The sequence below is a fragment of the Trichosurus vulpecula genome, chromosome 1, assembly GCF_011100635.1.
Source record: "Trichosurus vulpecula isolate mTriVul1 chromosome 1, mTriVul1.pri, whole genome shotgun sequence".
Lineage (NCBI taxonomy): Eukaryota > Metazoa > Chordata > Mammalia > Diprotodontia > Phalangeridae > Trichosurus > Trichosurus vulpecula.
The window spans coordinates 5,438,135-5,458,832 of NC_050573.1; the positions used below are offsets into that span (position 1 = coordinate 5,438,135).

General features: G+C 45.4%; 1 protein-coding gene across 1 annotated transcript; it reads left to right on the forward strand.

Annotated features, from left to right (window-relative positions):
- The first annotated feature begins 1,751 nt into the window (after positions 1-1,751).
- On the forward strand, positions 1,752-7,209 carry LOC118834861 (zinc finger protein 501-like). The gene is made up of 5 exons (XM_036742303.1): positions 1,752-1,797; positions 2,662-2,762; positions 4,249-4,375; positions 4,919-5,014; positions 5,750-7,209. Exons 2-5 carry the CDS (start codon positions 2,727-2,729, stop codon positions 7,027-7,029), a joined length of 1,539 nt encoding a protein of 512 aa, XP_036598198.1. The 5' UTR covers positions 1,752-1,797; positions 2,662-2,726; the 3' UTR covers positions 7,030-7,209.
- The last annotated feature ends 13,489 nt before the right edge of the window (positions 7,210-20,698 follow it).

The following is a 20,698-nucleotide window of genomic DNA, read 5'->3' on the forward strand; positions in this document are numbered from 1 at the left end:
TTTCACAGAAGAGTAAACTGAGGCAGCCAGAGATGAACTGACTTTCCCAGGGTCACCCAGCTAGAAAGTGTCCGAGGCTGCATCAGTGCCCAGGTCTTCCTGGCCCCAGGCCCACTGCTCTGCACCCTGCACCCTGTGCTCCACCCCCAGCTAGTCCCTACAGTGGAAAGTGCTAGGTTGGCATAGGAGCAGTTGTGCCTCTAGACTTTCTGCCTGGTGGCCCTGGCCTTCACCTTGCCAGCATTTCCTTTTTATGAAAAGGAAGGGATTGGACCAGATGACCTCTGACCTGGATTCTGGTCCTGGGTCTGACTGGCTTTCCTGCCCAATCTGGGTCTCAGTTTTCCCTCTGTAAAGTGGGATGAGGACAGGGAATAGAGTGAGTGGGGCTGGACCTCAAAGGCTGCCCAAGCCCCTTTTCTGCCTCTGTAAACTGAGCTGGGATAAGGTGTCTCCTGAGGTCCTTTGCAGCTCTCAGTTCCATGATATTAGGATAGTTGAGGTCAGGTATTTTTAACCTGAGGCCCAGAGACCCCGAAGGGGTCTGAGAATAGCTTTCAGGGGGCCCATGAACTTTGAAGGAAAAAACATGTTACATCTTTGTTTTCACTGACGTCTAACTGAAAGTTACTATTTCTTTTCCTTATGAAGGTAAGCCACAAATCACAGTAGTATTTAAGGTTCTGAAACTATGTTCTAGGCTCACAATCCTTCCCCAAATCACATGCCAAGTGTTGGAGCCACACCTCAGCCTTTAGAAAATGAGTTCTGTGAGCAAGACCCTCTCCCAAGCCCTGAGGGGCCCCCAGAGACCCGGAAACAGCTCATGTGGCTGCGATCAAGAACATGTGTGAGTGAGATGAATGAAAGTCTCCCATTTAGGGAAAAGAGGATACTTAATAATTTAGCTTCCATAATGCCTGAACTATATCTTTAAGTTTAAGAATTAAACTCCCCCTTTTCCCTCCCGCTTAAACTTGCACATACACCACATATATCCACATCCTGCATACTCATGCACCCTATGAGTGTAGCTGCTGTCTGCTAGTTTGAGGTTAAGGTGTTAGATTAAGAATCTTTCTTTGTTTCAAGAATGTGAGGCCAACAACCCCCATGGATGGGGATGGAGGTCCAGAAGGGGGGGGTGCTTTTGGGGGCTTCTTGGAATTGTTATGTGAGGGGGCTTTTGGGGGGGCCCTTTGAGAGGTATATAAGCTGACTGCCTGCCTTCTGAAACTTGCCTCCCCACCCCAGACCATTCCGGAGTGGGCGATGCCCGACTCTCACGTGAGACTTGCAAACAAAGCCTCTGTCTTTACCTTGAGAGACCTCTGATTGTTATTTCATTTTAGGGGATTATTGTCCCGCACATGTGACATCCCTGGATTCTCTGTTTAGGGTCAGATGGGGCCTCCCAGGTCGTCTAGTGAGGAGAAGAAGGTGGAGTGACCTGGCCAAGGTCACGCATCCTGATGTGGGCGGCTGAAGCCCGCTGCTCTGACTGCTGCTATCTTCCCAGCCCGGACTCTGCCTGTCCTCAGGCCCCTCCCGGCCCTGACAACCCCTGTTCTGGAGTTGTTCCCCGTGTCCTAACATCTCTTCCAATCCTGTGATCGATTATGTGTTTGAGGAGCGGCGTGTCTTAGGGGCGGCCAACCAAGAAAGGGGCGGGGGGGAGGGGGAAGGCCGAGGACGCCCCGCCTCCCCGCGGGACCTAGCCAATGGGAGCGTGGCCCGCCCAGGGAGCCACTGCGCAGACGCGAAGTTTCCTCTGAGTCTGGGATCTTCCTGGTAGATGTGAGTTGGGTCTTGCGGGTTGGGCAGCGCTTGTCCTGGGTCCGGGGGGGAGGCAGTGGAGGGGGCGCCAGGGAGGTCAGGAGGGGTACAGGCACCCGGGGTCCCCGCCCCCTCTCCTCCCCACTCCTCTCCTAGCCTCAGTTGGCTCGTCTCTGCAACGGGGCGAAGGCTCCTGGACCCGTGGGGGTAGGCGGAGCAGTGAGACGCGATCGCACCTCCCCTCCCTTTTTTTCTTCCCCCATTCCTCCCTCAGTTTCCTCTCCTCCTACCCCTCTTTTCTCCCCTCACCTTCCCCTTCTACCCTACTCCCCCTTCCCCTCTCTTTCCCCTCCCCCTGCTCCCCTCCCTCACTTTCCCTGCCCTGCTCCCCCCTCTCCTATCCTCTCCTTCCCATCCCCTTTTCTCCCCCCCATCCCTGGCTCCTCTTCCTTTCCCTCCCCTCTTCTGCCCCCAACATGGATGAACTTGGGCGCCAACCCCCTCCGCCCCACCCCCTTCATTTCCAGGTTTCGGACCCCCAGGGAAAGGAGCCTCCAGCCTCACCCGCACCTAGCCCCAGTCCAGGGCCCCCTCCTCCTTCCCCCAGGGGTCACAGCCCCCTCCCACCTCACATGACCTGGCATGGGGGAAGGCACAGTCTGGGCTTTTTATCTCCTTGGCATCTCTAGCACCTAAAGGGAGTGAAGCATACAATAGGTGCTTCATAAATGCACCTTGAGTTGACACAAGTCCTGGACACAGACCAGCTGCCCCTGATGTCACTTGGAGCAGGGAGGGCTGTGGGCATTTCCAAGGCAGAGGCAGGTCTGGGAGCTGGGAGTGGGGAAGGGCCCACCTCTCTCATGGCTGCCTTCTCGTTTCTAGCTCAGTCTTGTGGGACCACAGGGGCCTGGGTGCAGGCCAGAGTGGGGAACAGGAAGGAACACAGAATGGGCCCAGTGCTCCTCACCAGCAGACCCCCCCAGGTAAGCAGCATCATCCTCTCCCCTGATAAGAGTCTCTGAGGTCACACAGTGTAGACAGGTCCTTCCTCCAATGCTCTCCGTCCTCAGAGTATCTGAGGGTGATCAACCATTCAGACACTACCAGATCACAGTGGATCTAGCTCTGACTCTGTGCCAGGATCAGATAAAATCCCCCACTTGGCATTTCAGGCTTTTCACTAACTGAGTCCTTCTTACATTTTCCAAATCTTAGTGGGATAGACGACATGCTTCCTATGGCCCAGCCAGCCTGGCCTATTTTCTGTTCCTCACCGATGACCCTCCCCAACTCTTCTCTCTGCCTTTGCTTCCCATCCTTTTCTGGAATCCTTTGTCCCCTCACCTTCCCCCTCTTGCAGGCACTAACTTATTCTGTCAATATTTAGCTCAAGCCATGACTTTTACAGAAACACACACCTGGTCCCCTCAGCTGCTGGGGCCTTGCTGTCTCCTGTCAGGACTGTTTCTGAGCGTGTTGTCTCCCACTTTAGACTGTGAGTTCCTTGAGGACAGGGGTTTGTCTTGCCCTAATTTGTGTCCCCAGGGCTTAGCACAGAGTCTGACACAGGGTAGATATTCCATAAGTGCTTATGGTCTTGATAGTGACTATTCTTTTGTTATGTGATACCTGAAGCAGCCAGCTATTGCTAGAAAAACCCTGCCCCCAGCCCCTAACTGCAAACCCCAGTCTGCATAAGAAAAAAACAGACTGAGTTCCTGCTGTTTTGCGAGTGTCCTGGGCCCCTAAGACTTTTCTGAGGAATGTAAGCTAATTACTGGGAAAAACCTAATGCCTAACGATCATCCTTTGTCTAACTGAGTGGGCTCAGAGATGTCTCTATCTTATGTCAACACACTTAGAGCATCCCTTGCTCTGTCCATGGCCATTAAGGGTGAAAACCTTGGCCCCAGACATTATCTTGAATTATATGACTTCTACCTTATCTTGAGCCTTCCTTGCTGTGGAAGTTATGGCAAGATGGACACAGGGATCCTGGGTTGTAATTTCAGTTGACACTTTGTCAGCTGTCTGGTATGTTGTATCTACAATCTATTAAGGAGGTTCCTTTTATCATGGTCATAAAAGGTACAGGCATGCCAAGTCTGCAAAATGACATTTCAAGAGATAATTAACCACTGAACCCTGTATTCTCTATATAAACTACCCTTTCTCTTCAAACGTGGCCATTGACTTGGGTTGCAGCCCCAATGGCTGCCGGCTAATAAATTCTCCATTTAAAACTTATACTTTGTGGAGTGTCTCACTCGCTTCTGGTATAACAGTTACATGATTCAGAATCTAGTACAGCCTGAGGCATGTAGTAAATGCTCCTAAAGATGTTGCTTTGAACGCTCTGAAACCTAAATATAGTAAGAATCAGTCCTTCTCAATCCTGCCCCCTTCACCTCCCTTCCCATGTCCATCTGGGGTATGGTCCCTGGCTAGGCACAGCTTTATTTGTTTCAGGAATCAGTGACTTTCAAGGATGTGGCTGTGGACTTCACCTGGGAGGAGTGGGGCTACTTGGACACTTCCCAGAAGGAGCTTTACTGGAAGGTGATGGTGGAGAACTACAGGAACCTGGTCAGTCTTGGTAAGGAGACTCCTCTGGGGACTTGGGATATGCCCCTGAAAGGTTGCTTGCTTCCTTCTGCTAGGACTGGGTCTAGCGTTCAGCAGTGATGCTTTGGCCTCTTAAGAAAGCCAAGCATTTGTTACTTAAAATGAGGCCAAGAGACAGGGTTCTTGTGCTCTCCCTGGTCCCAGCTCAAGGGCTCTTGCTTTGTATGTCTGAAAACTGCTTCACTGTGTGATCCCACTCCATCTCTCTGTTCCCTCAGGCCAGGGCTACTTCCTTAAGTCCCAGGGCAAATACTTGAAGTCAGAAAAGCTCCCAGAGAGCTTAGTATTGAATGGACCAAAGGGACTCATTGTCTTTGTGAACCCAACTCCATTCTTTGTCCCATTCCTGTATCTCCCCAGGAAAACAAACCGGATCGCCCTTTAGATGTTTTCTGTATGCTCCTCCATATCCCCCAGACTTGCTGGGCCTTTCTCATTTGCTCCTCGGTGGCTGTGAGGTTCAGCCTCACAGGTTATCCTCCCTCTCCCTCACTTTTCCATTTCCCATCACTAGGCCTTGCAGATTCAAACATGGATGTGATCTCTCAGCTGCAGTCAGGGGAAGCCCATGGGGTTCCAATGGATAGTGTCCTAAGAACCTGCTGGCCAAGTGAGTATGTGAGTGAGTGCCCAGTGCTCAGCTGTGCACCCCCCAAAAATGGGCACATTTGTGATCCTCTTCATGACTTTTTTTAGTCCTGAACTCTTCTCCCAGGCATAGATCTTATAGCTAATTTCTCCGTATTCCTCTAGTTTCTTTGGCTGGTGTTGCCTTTTATACGAAAGTCACTGGATGGGAACAGATAGAAATGATCAGGTTCTGTTGGTATTATTCAGAATGCAGGAATGCTGCTCCACTGTGGGTGGAACTTTGAGTTGTTTTGATCTTTTTGGAAAGCAAAGTGGAATTCTGCAGTGTAGGAGCTCCACATAACTTCCCTTTCTTAGACTCAGTGATCACACTCTCATGACTGCTCCCATGGTATGATATTTGATGAAGAATTTTCCTGAAAAAAAAAAATCTTTAAGCTACTTTGTTCATATTACTGTGTGGGAGCCAGCAATTGTCCATAAGTCCATTACTTATGCATTATCTGCTTCAGTTTTGGCATATTCACCTAATATAAGTTATTGGACTATATGAAAGGATAAGCCTGGTGAATTCAAAGAAATTTTAGAAACCTTAAGAACTGATTTCAATTCAAGTGAAAAAATATATATGTTGTTTTTAAAAGCCAAAATATTGGGGAGAGTAAAGTGTACAGAAAAGCTTATTCATCTGAGGAAAAGGGCATTTAAAAAAAAAAAGAAAGAAAAAGGCATTTATACTTTTTCTTTCCTTCAGATGGGGACACTAGGCCTCAGACCAAGAAGTCAACTCGAAACTTGAGTATTTCTATGGAAGACTTATTCCAGGAAAGGTCCTTGTGGGATGACCTGTGCATCTCCAAAAGGGGAAAAGCCTGGAAGTATTTTCACAGGTTAAAGAAAGAGCAGAGCAATAAGGAGAAACATTCTAGACAAGGAAGAGTAATCCGTACAGACCCTGCCGATGGAGTCAGAGGTTCTGAATACAGTAGATACAGCCAAACCTCTAGTCCAGAGTCACAACAGGGAGTACATTTAGCACTGAATGTCTGTAAAAGTGATAACCAGAGAAGGAGCTTCACCATGGCGTCGAACCAAAGACAACGTAATCAAATCTGTTCAAAGAAGAAATATTCTGAGGTTAACAAATGTCAGAAAACTTTTGTTTCTTTGGACTGCAATAGAAAACATGGAATTCTTGCTGAAGAGCAACTTGGTGAAAGTGGGAATTCTTTCCTCCAGAATAATGAACAAAGAACTCATAGAGGAAAAAAGTGTTCTGAATTGACTAAATGTAGGAAGACATCCTGTCAGAAGGCAGATCTTACCCAAATCTCTCATATTCAGAGTGAAAACAAATCTTATGAATGCAGTGAGTGTGGAAAGGCCTTCCAGCATAAGGTAAGCCTTACACAGCACTACAGAATTCATACTAGGGAGAAACCTTTCATATGTAGTGAATGTGGAAAGGCCTTCCACCAAAAGATTGATCTCATACGACATAACAGGATTCATACTGGAGAGAAACCTTTTAAATGCAGTGATTGTGGGCAAGCCTTTTCCAGGAGCACAACACTGACTCGACATCAGAGAACTCACACTGGAGAGAAACCCTATGAATGCAATGAATGTGGGAGGACATTCAGATCAAGCTCTAATCTTACTCAGCACTGGAGTACTCATACAGGAATAAAACCTCATCAGTGCAGTGTTTGTGGGAAGGCATTCTCTCAAAAGTCTGCTCTTACCAACCACGGTAGTGTTCACACTGGAGAGAAACCATATAAATGCACTGAATGTGGGAAGAGCTTTCGCCAGAAGTCAGATCTTCGACAACACTGCAGCATTCATACCGGAGAGAAACATTTTAAATGCAGTGATTGTGGCAAAGGCTTTTTCCGGAACAGGGATTTGACTCGACATCGGAGAAGTCATACAGGAGAGAAACCCTATGAATGCAATGAATGTGGAAAGACCTTCACCCAGAATTCAGGTCTTTCAGTACATAAGAGAATACATGCCAAAGAGCAATCTTGAGAATATGGTTAATGTGGGAAGGCATTCCCCCAGATCAGAGCACTTGTTCAACATTATAGAACTCATGATGGAGAGAAATCTCATTAATTTAATCATTGAAGCAAAACACTCTGGTGGACTGATCTATATTAAATGAAATTGAGGAATATTTTAAAAAATAAAACCACAAAAAAACACTGATGATAGTTTATGGTGGTGTCAGTCGATACAGCTGTTTGTATGTGAGTGTGACACTACATCCCTTAAAGTTTTGATATTTTGTTTCCTCATTTTCTTTGCTGAGGCTATTTTGTTTTAGCCCATTTTTGTATGTCCAGAAGGAAGGGGCACTCATTGGCTTGTCCCCCAGTTACTGTAGAATCATAGACCTGGATGTGGAAGGGAGGCCAATGAGTCCAGCAGACTCATTTTGCAGATGACTAAAGAAGCCCCAGATGAGTTAAGTGACTTGCCCAGGGTCACACAAGGCTGGCCCTCACACCTATTCCCTGAAGAGTTGAGGTTTGTGCAGAGTGTTAAATGCCAAACAGAGGATGTTTTATTTAATCCTGGAAGGAATAGGAAACCACTGGAGTTTATTGAGGGACAGCGGGGGTGACAGTGTCAGACGTATGGTATAGGAAAGTCACTTTAGTGACTTGTGCAGATTGGCCTGGAGTAAGGAGAGACTAGAGGCAGGAGACCCAAATAGGAGGCCTTTTCATACGGTCACCTGAAAGCAGGAGGGTGGAAGGTGGTGGAAGGGAAGGGCACCTGTGGGAAGATGGCTAGAGACAGGATGAGATTTGGCCACTGATTTTGTGGAGTCACTACAGATGCATGCTCCCCATGTTCCTCACTCCAGGCTTCCCCAGGCAAGCAGCATTGTCCTCTTTCCTGGAATGGTATCTCAGATCGTAGTATAGACAGATTGTTTCTCCAATGCTTTCTGTCATCACAGGAACAGAGGTCAAGTAGCCATTCCATCACCAAATCACAGTGGATCGAGCCCTTCCTGTGTGCCAGGCCCTGAGTGAAGCACATGAGTAGACCTAGAAAGGCAGAAACACAGGCTAGTTTGAAGGGGATGACCAGGTGCACTCCAGATTCCTAAGGAGTTATATGAGCCAGCCTTGAAGGCTGCCTGGCTTCCTTCAGGGCCCAGCTGCAGTCACCTCTTCTCTAAGGATCTTTTCCTGGTCCCCCTTAATGCTAGTGCTACCCAGCACTACCTCTCCTGTTGGAGCCTTGCTTTATCTGTCTCATTTATACCATTCCATTTCTAGGTTATCCCTACCTTTTGACACTGTGAGCTCCTTTGGGATAGCACCTGGGTTTTATGCCTTTATATCCACAGTGTTTAACACAGTGCCTGGCACCCAGTAGGCACTTAATAAATGCTAGTTTACCTTACTGGACTCAGCAGCTGGGGGATGTTTTCAAAGTGGCATCTCCTGGGAGACTATTACTAATCCTTTCAGTGGTTATTGCTAACTCCCTCCCCAAATGTCCAAATCCAATAGCCTGTTCTCAGGCCTTATTCTCTCTTCCCTGACAGTTTCATGACTTTGTTCTCTGTTGGTCCCCTCCTCTTAACCTGTCTGACCACTCCTCCCTTCCTTATCTCTTTTGCTGTGTCAGTATGCCCTCTGTCCAAGAGGCTTGTCCAAGGCTCTGGCCTGGCCTTCTCTATTCTCTCTCTAGGCTCTCTCACTTGAGGATTTCATCCCATGCCATGGACTCCACTCCTGAAAATAGAACTTTTTAATCGGGACATCCCATATCCTTCTCCATCTCACCATATCCCAGGATAACTCAATATCTCCCCCCAACCCTCCCTGTTTCCGAACCCGGCTATTCCAGTGGAGGATCCCAATATCCTCAGGTCACCCAGGCTGGCCGCATCATTGTTCCCTTTGAATTCTCTCTCTTAGCCCACACATGAAATCTGTTGCCCTACTTGGATGATTTCTTTTTCTACACAATCTCTTGCCTGCACATGTCCCCTCCGTCCAGTGACCCAGCTCTCCCCCTAAAGTAGGCCCTGGTCACCTCACACTGGACTCTTACCAGAGCCTGCTCTTTGATCTCCTGGCCTCGAGCCTCTCCCCATACCAGTTCATCCTCCACTCACCTGCCAAAGTTGTTCTCCCTTCTAAATTCAAACTACCTCACTTAAGCACTAGTGTTCTTGATCTCTGGATGGCATTTTTTGAGTTCCCCTCTCTGGGCATCTTCTTCAGTACAACAGCCATTTTCTAATTTTTTCCCCAGTTTTTTCTATTTGAAGTTCAAATTAAATTTCAAATGCTACACTTTACCTTACCTACTATCATTTCTAGGACGCTGAAAGCACATTTATAGAGGCTTTTTCTCGAAAATGCTGGTAAAGTAAAAGCTCCAAGACAGAGAGAAATGATATTCAGGAAGCATGAACAGCTAATCTAGCCTCATCTTCTGAAAGGAGATTGGCCTATTGATGACAGAGGACTAAGGCTCTTGACTCCATTCAAGTACCAAGGTGGAATTTCAATGAACAGGAAGGCGTTGCATGCTTCAAAGCAAGAACCAACTCTGAGTGTAGAAGAGAGAGAGTAGTGACTCATGAATAGACCTTAAAAAAATTCTGTGAAAATCCTACCAAAAGACAAGGTGCTTAACTGCCTGAACCAAAGCAATATTGCTATATGATTTACATATACCCCTGGATTGAGAGAGCCTTTACATCTGAGCAGTCACGGAGCTCTGAACAATCTCTGAGTCTCGACCAGGGAATCAAAAGACACTTCTCATAAGTAAGCCCTCAAAAGCAAAATGTGTGCATGCCCGCGCGTGCACACACACACACACACACACACACACATCTCAGAGCCAGAAGGCATCACAATCCTTGTGACTCAGTGCCTGATCAACTTAGTACCAAAAGATGTGAAAGCCTTCCTACAAGCAAGCCTCCCCTAAGAAGCTTCCTTTAATGGTCTCCACATGAGGCTTATGAATGGGCAGGGAAAATCTTTATATCCCACTAAAATTACAATGATCTTGGCATCTTTGATGTGTAACCAACGTCTTTTTTTTTTGAGGGGGGAAGGCACGGCAATTAGGGTTAAGTAAGTGTGTTAAGTGTCTGAGACCAAATATGAACTCAGGTCCTCCTGACTCCAGGGCCGGTGCTCTACTCACTGTGCCATCTAGCTGCCCTGATGTCTACCCAATCTCTAAGTGCTCCACAGTGCCTGCTTCACCTGCCTTAATGGCCATTGGAACAAATTGTTTTCATCCACCCATTTCACCAGGAGGAGACTTCACATGCTTGGGGTAGACTCCCTCCTAACTCACCAATGGGTTTGACACCCATTGGTTACCCTCAACCTGGTTTAGCACTTTGCTGAAATGGTTTACTGAGATGTGGACACTGCACATGCTATAGCTTCTTGGAGGCACAGATGAGAGTTAGGTGAAACAGGTGGACACAAAAGGTAGAAAGCAGCTCTGGAAAGGGCTAGGAAGCCTTCACACCAGATACTAGTCTTCTCTGAATACCCTATACCCCATCTTGGTATATGGTGTGAGATGTTAGTCCAAACTTAGTTTCTGCCAAACTACTTTCAAGTTTTGCAGCAATGAATTCTCATCCAGAAGCTTGGATCTTTTCATTTATCAAACACTAGATTATGATGGTTATTACCCATTATATATCACTTGCCTACCTTATTCCACTGATCTACTACTCTCTCTCTTAGTACCCGATTATTTTGATGCTTACCACATTGTAACATGGTTTTATATCTAATACAGCTAGGCCACTTAGCTTCATACTTTTTCTCCCTGCCAAGTCCCTCCAAAAACCTATAAAAATGGCTCTGAACTAATTCTACAACTGCAGAACCCACAAAATAGCAGATGGAAGCAGGGATCCAGCCCAGGACAGCCTGGATGGTCACTGGGTGAGGTCTATCGTGCACAGAGCTGGGAGCAGAGGGGAGCGGAAAACCAGCGTGGGTGGCAGCAGAACCAACCAGACTGGGAGCTGGGCGGAACAGGCCCTAGCACCCTGAATCAGTGAGCTGTGGCAGTTACCAGACTTCTCAACCCACAAACACCAAAGACAAGAGAGAAAATTAGTGGGAAAAGCTGTGCGGAGTGAAAGGAGTTCTCGGTTTGGCCACCGCCCCAGGGGCAGCAGATGTGGTGCAGCTACAGAACTACAGCTGCAGTTGCTTCCTGCCCCAGGCCCACCTGGTGGGAGGAATTAAGTGGCAGATCAGAGAGGGAGTGCAGAGCCTGCTTAAGATCTAAGTCAGGTCCAGGTAGGTGGTTCTTGGGAGAGGAGGAGTGCTGGTGTGGCAGAGCTGGCTGTATAGAAATAGCTCTGAAAACAACAGCACATCCCCTCAAGCTTGGAACAAAGTACTCTACTCTACAAGCAGTCATACCCCGATGAAAAACTCAAGGGTCCAGTAACTTAGCTGGGAACATGTCCAGGCAGCGAAAATGGACTCAGATTCAGTCTCAGACTTTGGAATCTTTCTTTGATGACAAAGAAGACCAAAACATAAAGCCAGAAGAAGTCAACAAAGTCAAAGAGCCTACGTCAAAAGCCTCCAAGAAAAATATGAACTGGTCTCAGGCCATGGAAGAGCTCAAAAAGGATTTGAAAAAGCACGTTAGAGAAGTAGAGGAAAAATTGGGAAGAGAAATGAGAATGATGCGAGAAAACCATGAAAAACATGCCAATGACTTGCTAAAAGAGACCCAAAAAATACTGCAGAAAATAACACCTTATAAATAGACTAACTCAGTTGGCAAAAGAGCTCCAAAAAGCCAATGAGGAGAAGAATGCCTTGAAAGGCAGAATTAGCCAAATGGAAAAGGAGGTCCAAAAGACCACTGAAGAAAATACTACCTTAAAAATTAGATTGGAGCAAAGTGGAAGCCAGTGACTTTATGAGAAATCAAGATATTATAAAACAGAACCAAAGGCATGAAAAAGTGGAAGACAATGTGAACTAATTCATTGGAAAAACCACTTACCTGGAAAACAGATCCGGGAGAGATAATTTAAAAATTATTGGACTACCTGAAAGCCATGATCAAGAAAGAGCCTAGATATCATCTGTCAAGAAATTATCAAGGAGAACTGCCCTGATATTCTAGAGCCAGAGGGTAAAATAGAAATTGAAAGAATCCACAGATCACCTCCTCAAAAAGATCCGAAAAAGAAAACTCCTAGGAATATTGTTGCCAAATTCCAGAGCTCCCAGATCAAGGAGAAAATACTGCAAGCAGCCAGAAAGAAACAGTTTGAGTATTGTGGAAGCAGAATCAGGATAATACAAGATCTAGCAGCTTCTACATTAAGGGATTAACGGTCTTGGAATACGATATTCTGGAGGTCAATGGAGCTAGGTTTAACACCAAGAATCACCTACCCAGCAAAACTGAGTATCATGCTTTAAGGCGCAATATAGATTTTCAATAAAATAGAGGACTTTTCAAGCTTTCTTAGTGAAAAGACCAGAGCTGAATAGAAAATTTGACTTTCAAACACAAGAATCAAGAGAAGCATGAAAAGGTAAACAAGAAAGAAAAATCACAAGGGACTTAATAAAGTTGAACTGTTTTGTTTACATTCCTACATGGAAAGATGGTGTGTATGATTCATGAGACCTCAGTATTAGAATAGCTGAAAGGAATATGCATATATATGTGTGTGTGTGTGTGTGTGTGTGTGTATGTATATATGTATGTGTGTGTGTATATATACGTATACATATATGTATGTATATATATATATATATATATCGACAGAGGGCACAGGGTGAGTTGAATATGAAGGGATGATATCTAAAAAATAAAATCAAATTAAGGGATGAGAGAGGAATATATTGAGAGAGGGAGAAAGGGAGAGATAGAACGGGGTAAATTGTCTCCCATAAAAGTGGCAAGAAAAATCAGTTCTGTTGGGAGGGAAGAAGGGGCAGGTGAGGGTGAATGAGTGAATCTTGCTCTCATCGGATTTGACCTGAGGAGGGAATACCATACACACTCAATTGGGTATCTTACCCCACAAGAAAGAAGGAGGAAGAAGATAAAAAAGGGGGGACGATGAAGGGGAGGGCAGATGGGGGGAGGAGGTAATCAAAAACAAACACTTTTGTATTTTTTCATTCTTTACATTTGTTTTATTACTTCTTGATGCCTCATAGATTCATTAGCTTCCACTTGCTCAAGTCTATTTTTGAATGAGTTAGTGTTTACATTTTGCTTTTGAGTCTCCATTTCCAATTGGTTGATTTTGCCTCTCAGGGTGTCCTTTTCTCTCTCTAGATTCTCATTCGTATCCTTTTCGCCAATCTTATTCTTTAGGGACTTGATTTCATCAGTGAATTTTTTTTTCCATTTTTTCCATATTTTCTTTTAGCTCCCTAATTTGGTTTTTAAAATCCTCCTTTAGCTCTTCCAGCAGTGCTTTTTGGGCTGGAGACCAGTTCATATTAGCTTTTGAGGTATCTGATGTATCTACCGTGTCATTGCTATCCTCTTCTATGTTGATATTTTGATCCTGCCTGTCTCCATAAAAAGAATCTATTGTCCTCGGTTTTTTTGTGTTCTTCTTCATGTTGGTTTGCCTTTTGCTGGCTTTACAATGAATTTCTTTCTGTGGATCTCAGGGCTTTCTGTCCCAGCTTTCTTATTCTGGGGGTTGTGAGTCTAGAATTATAACCTTCAGTTTCCTGAGGTGTGGGGGAGGGGTCTGGCTCCCTGGCGTCTCACTCCCTGTGGGTGCTCTCCAGCACTTGCTTTTCAGCAATGGTCTCAGCTGTTTGTTGTTTGAGCTGATGTCTGGCACTTCCCCTGGGGGAGCAAGGTTATGTCTGGGCTCCTGGCGTTGACCCCTGCCGACTCTGCCCCTCTGGGACTAATGAGCTTCTAGTATTTGTCCTGTGAGGCCCCACTATTTTCTCCTCTGTTTCAGTTCTCTTTTTTTTTTCCCCGAGGAATTCTCTGGGTGAGGGGGGGAGGGATTAGAGCCTTTTACCTGGCCATTGAGTCTTCTGGAAGTTCAAGAAGCCGAGTTCCTGGGTTTTGCAAGCGTCAGGAGTGGGTGTTTTCACGGCCAGTGGCGTTGTGCTGCCTCTCGTCGCTCCCACAGACTGCCGTTCTATGTTGGGAAGCCTGGGGATCTCCGCCAGTTTCGGGCGCCCAGCTTTCTCCCAGCCCGTCTCCCACGTGGATTTCTCGGCCAGCCGCTTCCGCCTTGGTCTGGAGCAGCTCCCCACCGAGTACTCTCTGAGCCTGCAGGTTCGTTCCTCCGGCCTTTCAGACTCTCCCGGCTCGGAAATTTGCCCCACACAGACTGCTCGCGGTTTCTGACTCTCTCAAATCTACTCAAATTCACTTTTTTATAGGAATCTGACAGACCTTGTGAGAGAGCTCCGGTAAGACGCTGCCTTCACGCGGCCATCTTGGCTCCGCCCCCAACAAACACTTTTGAAAAGGGACAGGGTCAAGGGAGAAAATTCAATAAAGGGGTATAGGTTAGGAAGGAGCAAAATATAGTTAGTCTTTTACAACATGAGTATAGTGGAATGGTTTTACATAATGATATGCATGTGGCCTATGTTGAATTGCTTGCCTTCCTAGGGAGGGTGGGTGGGGAGGGAAAAGGGGAGAGGATTTGGAACTCAAAGTTTTAAAAACAGACATTCAAAAAGAAAGTTTTTGCATGCAACTAGGAAATAAGATATACAGGCAATGGGGCATAGAAATTTATCTTGCTTTACAAGAGAGGAAGGGAAAAGGGTATGGGAGGGAAGTGGGTGAAAGAGGGGACAGCTGACTGGGGAACGGGGCAACCAGAATATTTGCCATCTTGGAGTGGATGGGAGGGTAGAAATGGGGAGAAACTTCGTAAATCAAACTGTTGTGAAAATCAATGCTGAAAACTAATATATTAAATAAATGTAAAATTAAATTTATTTGTTCAATTAAAAAAAAAGAGATTGGGAACTGAAATCCAGAAAATCCAGGAGTCTGCAAGGACTCTGAGAACTGCAAGGGCTTTCAGAACTTCAGGAGAGGTCGCAGGTAAGTAGACAGTTAGGATTCCTGAGTGATTGTTTACTTGGTTCCTTGCTATAATACTGTGTTATAATTTCCTTGTTGCTACATTGAGGTGGGCTTACTGATTTTGGAATATAGTTAGTGCTATATCGAACTGGACTCATTGGTCTTGGGACTGGATACTCTGGTGTCTAAATAAATGCTATACTTCCTCTGCCTTCTACCTAGAGAATTTTCATACTTGGTGATTCTGAACCATACAGGCATGTTCATGGTCATCCTCAAGGTCATGAATCTTGCCTTACTGATACAGTGACCCTGGGAAAGTCATTTAATCATGTTTGCCTCAGTTTCCTCATCTGTAGAATGAGCTGGACAAGGAAATGGGAAACCACTCCAGTATCCTTGCCAAAAAAAGCCCAATAAGGGATCATGAAGGATTAAACATGACTGAAAATGACTGAACAAGAAGAAAAATGTGGTTTTCTTCTTTCTTTTCTTAAATCAAATTAACCAATACTTTCTCTATTTTATTTATTTTTTCATAAAATAAGTGCCTAGTTTTACTAGTTTGATGTTTTTTTCTCCTCTCAATGTTATTAATCTCTCCTTTGATTTTCAGGATTTCTAATTTGGTGTTTAATTGGGGATTTTAAATTTTCTAGTTTTATTTTAGTTGCATGCCCAATTCATTAATCTGTACTTTCTCTTTTTATTGATGTAAACATTTAGAGATTTAAATTTTCCCCTTAGTACTGCTTTGGCTGCATCTCATAAATGTTGGCATATTGTCTCATTGTTGTCATTCTCTTTAATGAAATTATTGATTTTTGCTATGATTTGGTCTTTGACCCACTCATTCTTTAGGACTAGATTATTTAGTTTCCAACTAATTTAAATCTATATATTCAAAGCCCTTTATCAAATGTAATTTTTATTGTACTATGATCTGAAAAGGATGCACTTAATATTTCTACTTTTCTCCATTAGATTGGAAGGTTTTTATTTCCTAATACATGATCAGTTTCTGTGTACATGCTATGTACTGGCGAGAAAAAGGTATAAGAATTTCTGTTTTTGTTTTTTTTTCCAGAGGTCTCTCATATTATTATCTATCATATTAGATTTTTGCATATCTATTTACCTAATATCTATCATTTTAACTTTTCTAAAATTCTATTTGTCTCCTTAACTTCTTGTTTATTTTATGGATAGATTTGTCTAGTTCTGAGCAAGGAAAGTTGACGTCTTCCACCAGTACAGTTTTACTGTCTATTTCCTTCTGTAATTCATTTAACTTTTCTTTTAAGAATTGGGATGCTATGCCATTTGGCGCATATATGTTTAGTATTGATATTAGTTTATTGTCTATGATACCTTTTAACAAAATGTAGTTTCCTTGCTTATCCCTTTTAATTAGATCTATTTTTGCTTTTACTTTGTCTGAGATCATGATTGCCAGCCTTGCTTTTTCCCCCTTAGCTGAAGCATAATAGATTCTGCTCCATCCTTTTACTTTTGCTCCGTGTGTGTCTCTTTGCTTCAGGTGTGTTTTTTGGTAAACAGTTTAGTGTCAGATTCTGGTTTTTAATCCATTCTGCTACCCTCTTATTTTTTATGGGTGAGTTCATCTCATTCACATTCACAGGTATGATTATTATGTTTTATTCCATCCTATATCTCTCCCACCCCATTTATCCTTCTTTCTCTCTTCTTTCACCCTGTCCTTCCTCAAAAGTCTGCTTTGCTTCTGATCACCACCTCCCCCAATTTGTCCTCTCTGTTATGAGCCTCTCCCCTTTCTCTTATCCCATTCCTCTCTGACTTCCCTGTAGGGCAAGATAGATTCCTATACCCAATGGAATGTGTATGTTACTCCCTTTTTGAGCTAGTTTCAATGAGAGTAAAGGCATTGATCCCAACTTTCCCACCCCCACTATCTTTCCCCTCCCTGTAAAAGCTCTTCCTTTCCTGCCTCTTTTATGTAAGATAATCTGCCCATTCTATGTCTCCCTTCTTTTTTCTCACCTTATTCACTGTATTTTAAAAACTCATTTCATCATAGTTAACTCATACCCTGCTCTCTATCTATGTAGATTCCTTCTAATTGCCCTAATAATCATGAAGTTCTTAGAAGTTACAAGTATCATCTTTCCATGTAGGAATGTAAACAGTTTAACCTTATCCAATCCATTATGATTTCTCTTTCCTCTTTACTTTTTCATGCTTCTGTTGAGACTTGTTCTTAAAAGTCAGATTTCCCATTCCACTGCTTGAAAGTCCTCTATTTAATTAAATATCCATTTTTCCCCTGAAGGATTATATTCAGTTTTGCTGCATAGGGGATTCTTGGCTGTAATGCTATGTCCTTTGCAATCCAGAATATCACATTCTGTTATTCTCATGAAGAGGCTGCTAAATTTTCTGTGATCCAGATTGTGGCTCCACAATATCTGAATTATTTCTTTGTGGTTGCTTGCAGTGTTTTCCCATTGAAACTGAGAGCTATGGCATTTCACTATAATATTCCTGAAAGGTTGCATTTTGGGGATCTCTTTCAGGAGGTGAGGACTGCTAACCACTCTTACTGCTGCCAAAGATTTGAACTTTTGGGGCCACAATCCCATTCTTACTTCCTAGAGTTACCGCTGCTCCAATCAAAAGACGGCAATTTTCAGACAAACTCCTGGCTGCCCAGGCTTCTGCCAAGATTGACTGGGAAGGCAATTTCTTTTTTTTTTTTCCACTTAATAGTATTTTATTTTTCCCAATTACATGTAAACATAGTTTTCAACATTGACTTTTATAAGATTCCAAATTTTTTTTCCCTCCCTCTCCTCTCCCCTCCCCAAAATGGCAAGCAATCTGATATACATTCTACCTGTACAATCATGTTATTTCTCCATCTCTATAAAGGTAAATAGATTGTCCTGTGACAATCACAGGGAAGTCTCTCTGTGAGTCATTGCTGGCAAGATTCCTGCCAGAGTCCTCCTTAATAGGCTGATCCTTCACCTGGAAGATGAAAATCTACCTGAGAGCCAGTGTGGCTTCAAAAAGGGCCAAGAACAGTCGATGTGGTGTTTGCTGTCTGACAACTCCAGTAGAAATGCCAGGAGCAGAACAAAGGTCTGTATACAACATTTGTAGATCTGACTGAGGCCTTTATTAGTGTTACTCCTGAGAGCTTATGGAAAATTCTGTTAAAATTTGGTTGCCTGGAGAAGTTCTTCAGCATTGTATGTCAACTTCATGACAGCATGTTTCCTGGGTTCTAGACAATGGACAATGCTCTCGTGCCTTCCCGGTCACAATGAAGTGAAACAAGGCTGTGTGCTTGCTGCCATGCTTTTTAGCATGACATTTTCAGCTATGTTGTCAAATGTTTTCAGTGAGGATGAACCCGGCCTCAAGGTCAGCTAAAAGGCCACAAGCCAAGACCAAAGTGGAGGGAGTGTTGGTGCATGATTCTCTGTTTGAAGATGATTGCACACTCAATGCAACGTCTGAAGGTGAGATACCACAAAGTATGGATCAATTCTTTACTGCTTGTGCTCATTTTGGCCCAACAAATAACACCCAGAAAACACAGGTGCTCCATCAGCCATCACCACACCATCCATACAGGGAACCATCAGTTACAGCACATGGAGAAGTTTAGATCATGGATTAGCTTTCCTTTCTGGATCGTGTTGTGGAAGAAGAATCAAAGCAAAAGAGAGAAATCATGAGAAAGAAAAAAGGAAAACAGAAAAGAGCAGGTAGTCTGCTTCGATCTGCATTCAGACTCCATCCTTCTTTCTCTGGATGTGGATGGCATTTTCCATCATGAGTCTTTTGGAATTGTCTTAGATCCTTGCGTTGCTGAGAAGAGCTAAGTGTATCAAAGTTAGCCTTCACACAGTGTTGCTGTTGCTGTGTACAATGCTCTCCTGGTTCTGCTCACTTCACTCAGCATCAGTTCATGTAAGACTCTCCAGGTTTTTCTGAAACCCACCTGCTCCTCATTTCTTATGGTACAATAATATTCTATTACATTCATGTACCACAACTTGTTCAGCTGCTGCCCAATGATGGGCACCCCCTCAATTTCCAATTCTTTGCCACCACGAAAAGAGCTGCTATATTTTTCTACATGTCAGTCCCTTTTCCTTTTTATGATCTCTTTGGGTTACAGACCCTGTAGTGATATTGCTGGATCAAAGGGTATATGCATAGTTTTATAGACCGTTGGACATGGCTCCAAATGGCTCTCCAGAGTGGTTGGATCAGTTCACAACTCCCACAGCAATGCATCAGTGTTCCAATTTGGGGAAGGTAATTTCTGAACACACCAACAGGATGCCTATACAATGATTTCTGTGATAGAGTCCAGTGTTCTCAGCTGGGACCATCTCAGTAATTTATCCAAACCTTTAAGCCCCCTCTGCAGTCCTGGCCGGGACACTTAAGGGGGACAGAATCCAAGGAAAGCCCTTTCCCCTCCCTGTTCCCAGGCTGGTCAAATGTCAGAGATGTCCTGGGGTTTGTTTTATTTGCAGAATGTGGTGACACAGGTACTTTTAATACTGGAAAGCTGTAAAAAGGACCCCAGCTCTGGCCATGGGAACATATTATTGGCCCTGAAGCCCATCCAGCACCAAGTCTGACCTAGAGGAGGCAGGAGCCCTGAATGCTGTGATCAGGCCATGAGTTCTGGGGGCAATGGGGCAGTGGGGCCCCTTTAGTGCACAGAGGGGCAGTATGGCACCCTTAGTAGTGACGGCATCAACGTCAGGAGGCTCCCTGAGGATGGCCATGGGTGGCAGCAGGGGGGAGTGTGGGACCTGGATTCAGGTCTAGCCCTGGACACACTGCAACAAGTGTGCCTCAGTTTCCCCTCTGTGCAATGAGGGCCTGGAGTTGTCAGGGCTGTGCTGAGGGTCCAAGGACACAGGGAGTGCATAGAGATTGGCAAAACAATGCCAATGACCAAACTTCTGGGAGGCACGGAGCGGCGGGACGGGCAGGCCTGGGGAGGTCAAAGCCAAAGGCGAGTTGGGGGGACCCTGGGCCCACCAGAACCAGCTCCAGGACCCCGGGCGATCCCGGAGGGACCCCGGCAGACTCCCAGATGCCAAGGGGCCCTTGGTGGCTGGAGCTGACCCCGGGGTGAGCCCTGGGCCCATTTCCTGGAGCCAGAGGCTGAGGCTGAGGCACCTTCCCAGCGCCTGGGGGCTGACCCACGTGACAGAGCGGAGCCCGGGGTAGAGGGATGGTCAGCACCAAGTCCACAGAGAGAACTGAGCCCCCTGGAGGAGGGGGCTCAGGACAGCAGGGGCGGGGCCGCGGCAGCGGCGGCGCCTCTGATTGGCTCGAAGTTCTGGGTTTCACTGGTTGGGGCTGGGAGCCCATCTCCAATTCTGGTGAAACTGCATGGAGGGGGCGGGGCCGGGGAAAGGGAAGAAGCCACGCCCCCGGGGGGGGGCCAGGGGGCGCGACTGCGCAGAGCCGGAAGTTATCTCTACCACCTGCGTCCAGAAGCACCTTGAAGGCCCAGCTCGTCCTAGGTCCGGGGGGAGTTGACGGGAGGGGGCCCCGAGGGGAGGCCGAGCGCCCGGGATCCCCTGTCCCTCCCCTCCCG

Coding starts and splice junctions, on each gene's coding strand:
- LOC118834861 (XM_036742303.1), top strand. CDS start 2,727: ATGGGCCCAGTGCTCCTCACCAGCAGACCCCCCCAG. Junction 2,763..4,248: donor TCACCAGCAGACCCCCCCAG/GTAAGCAGCATC, acceptor TATTTGTTTCAG/GAATCAGTGACTTTCAAGGA. Junction 5,015..5,749: donor CCTAAGAACCTGCTGGCCAA/GTGAGTATGTGA, acceptor TCTTTCCTTCAG/ATGGGGACACTAGGCCTCAG.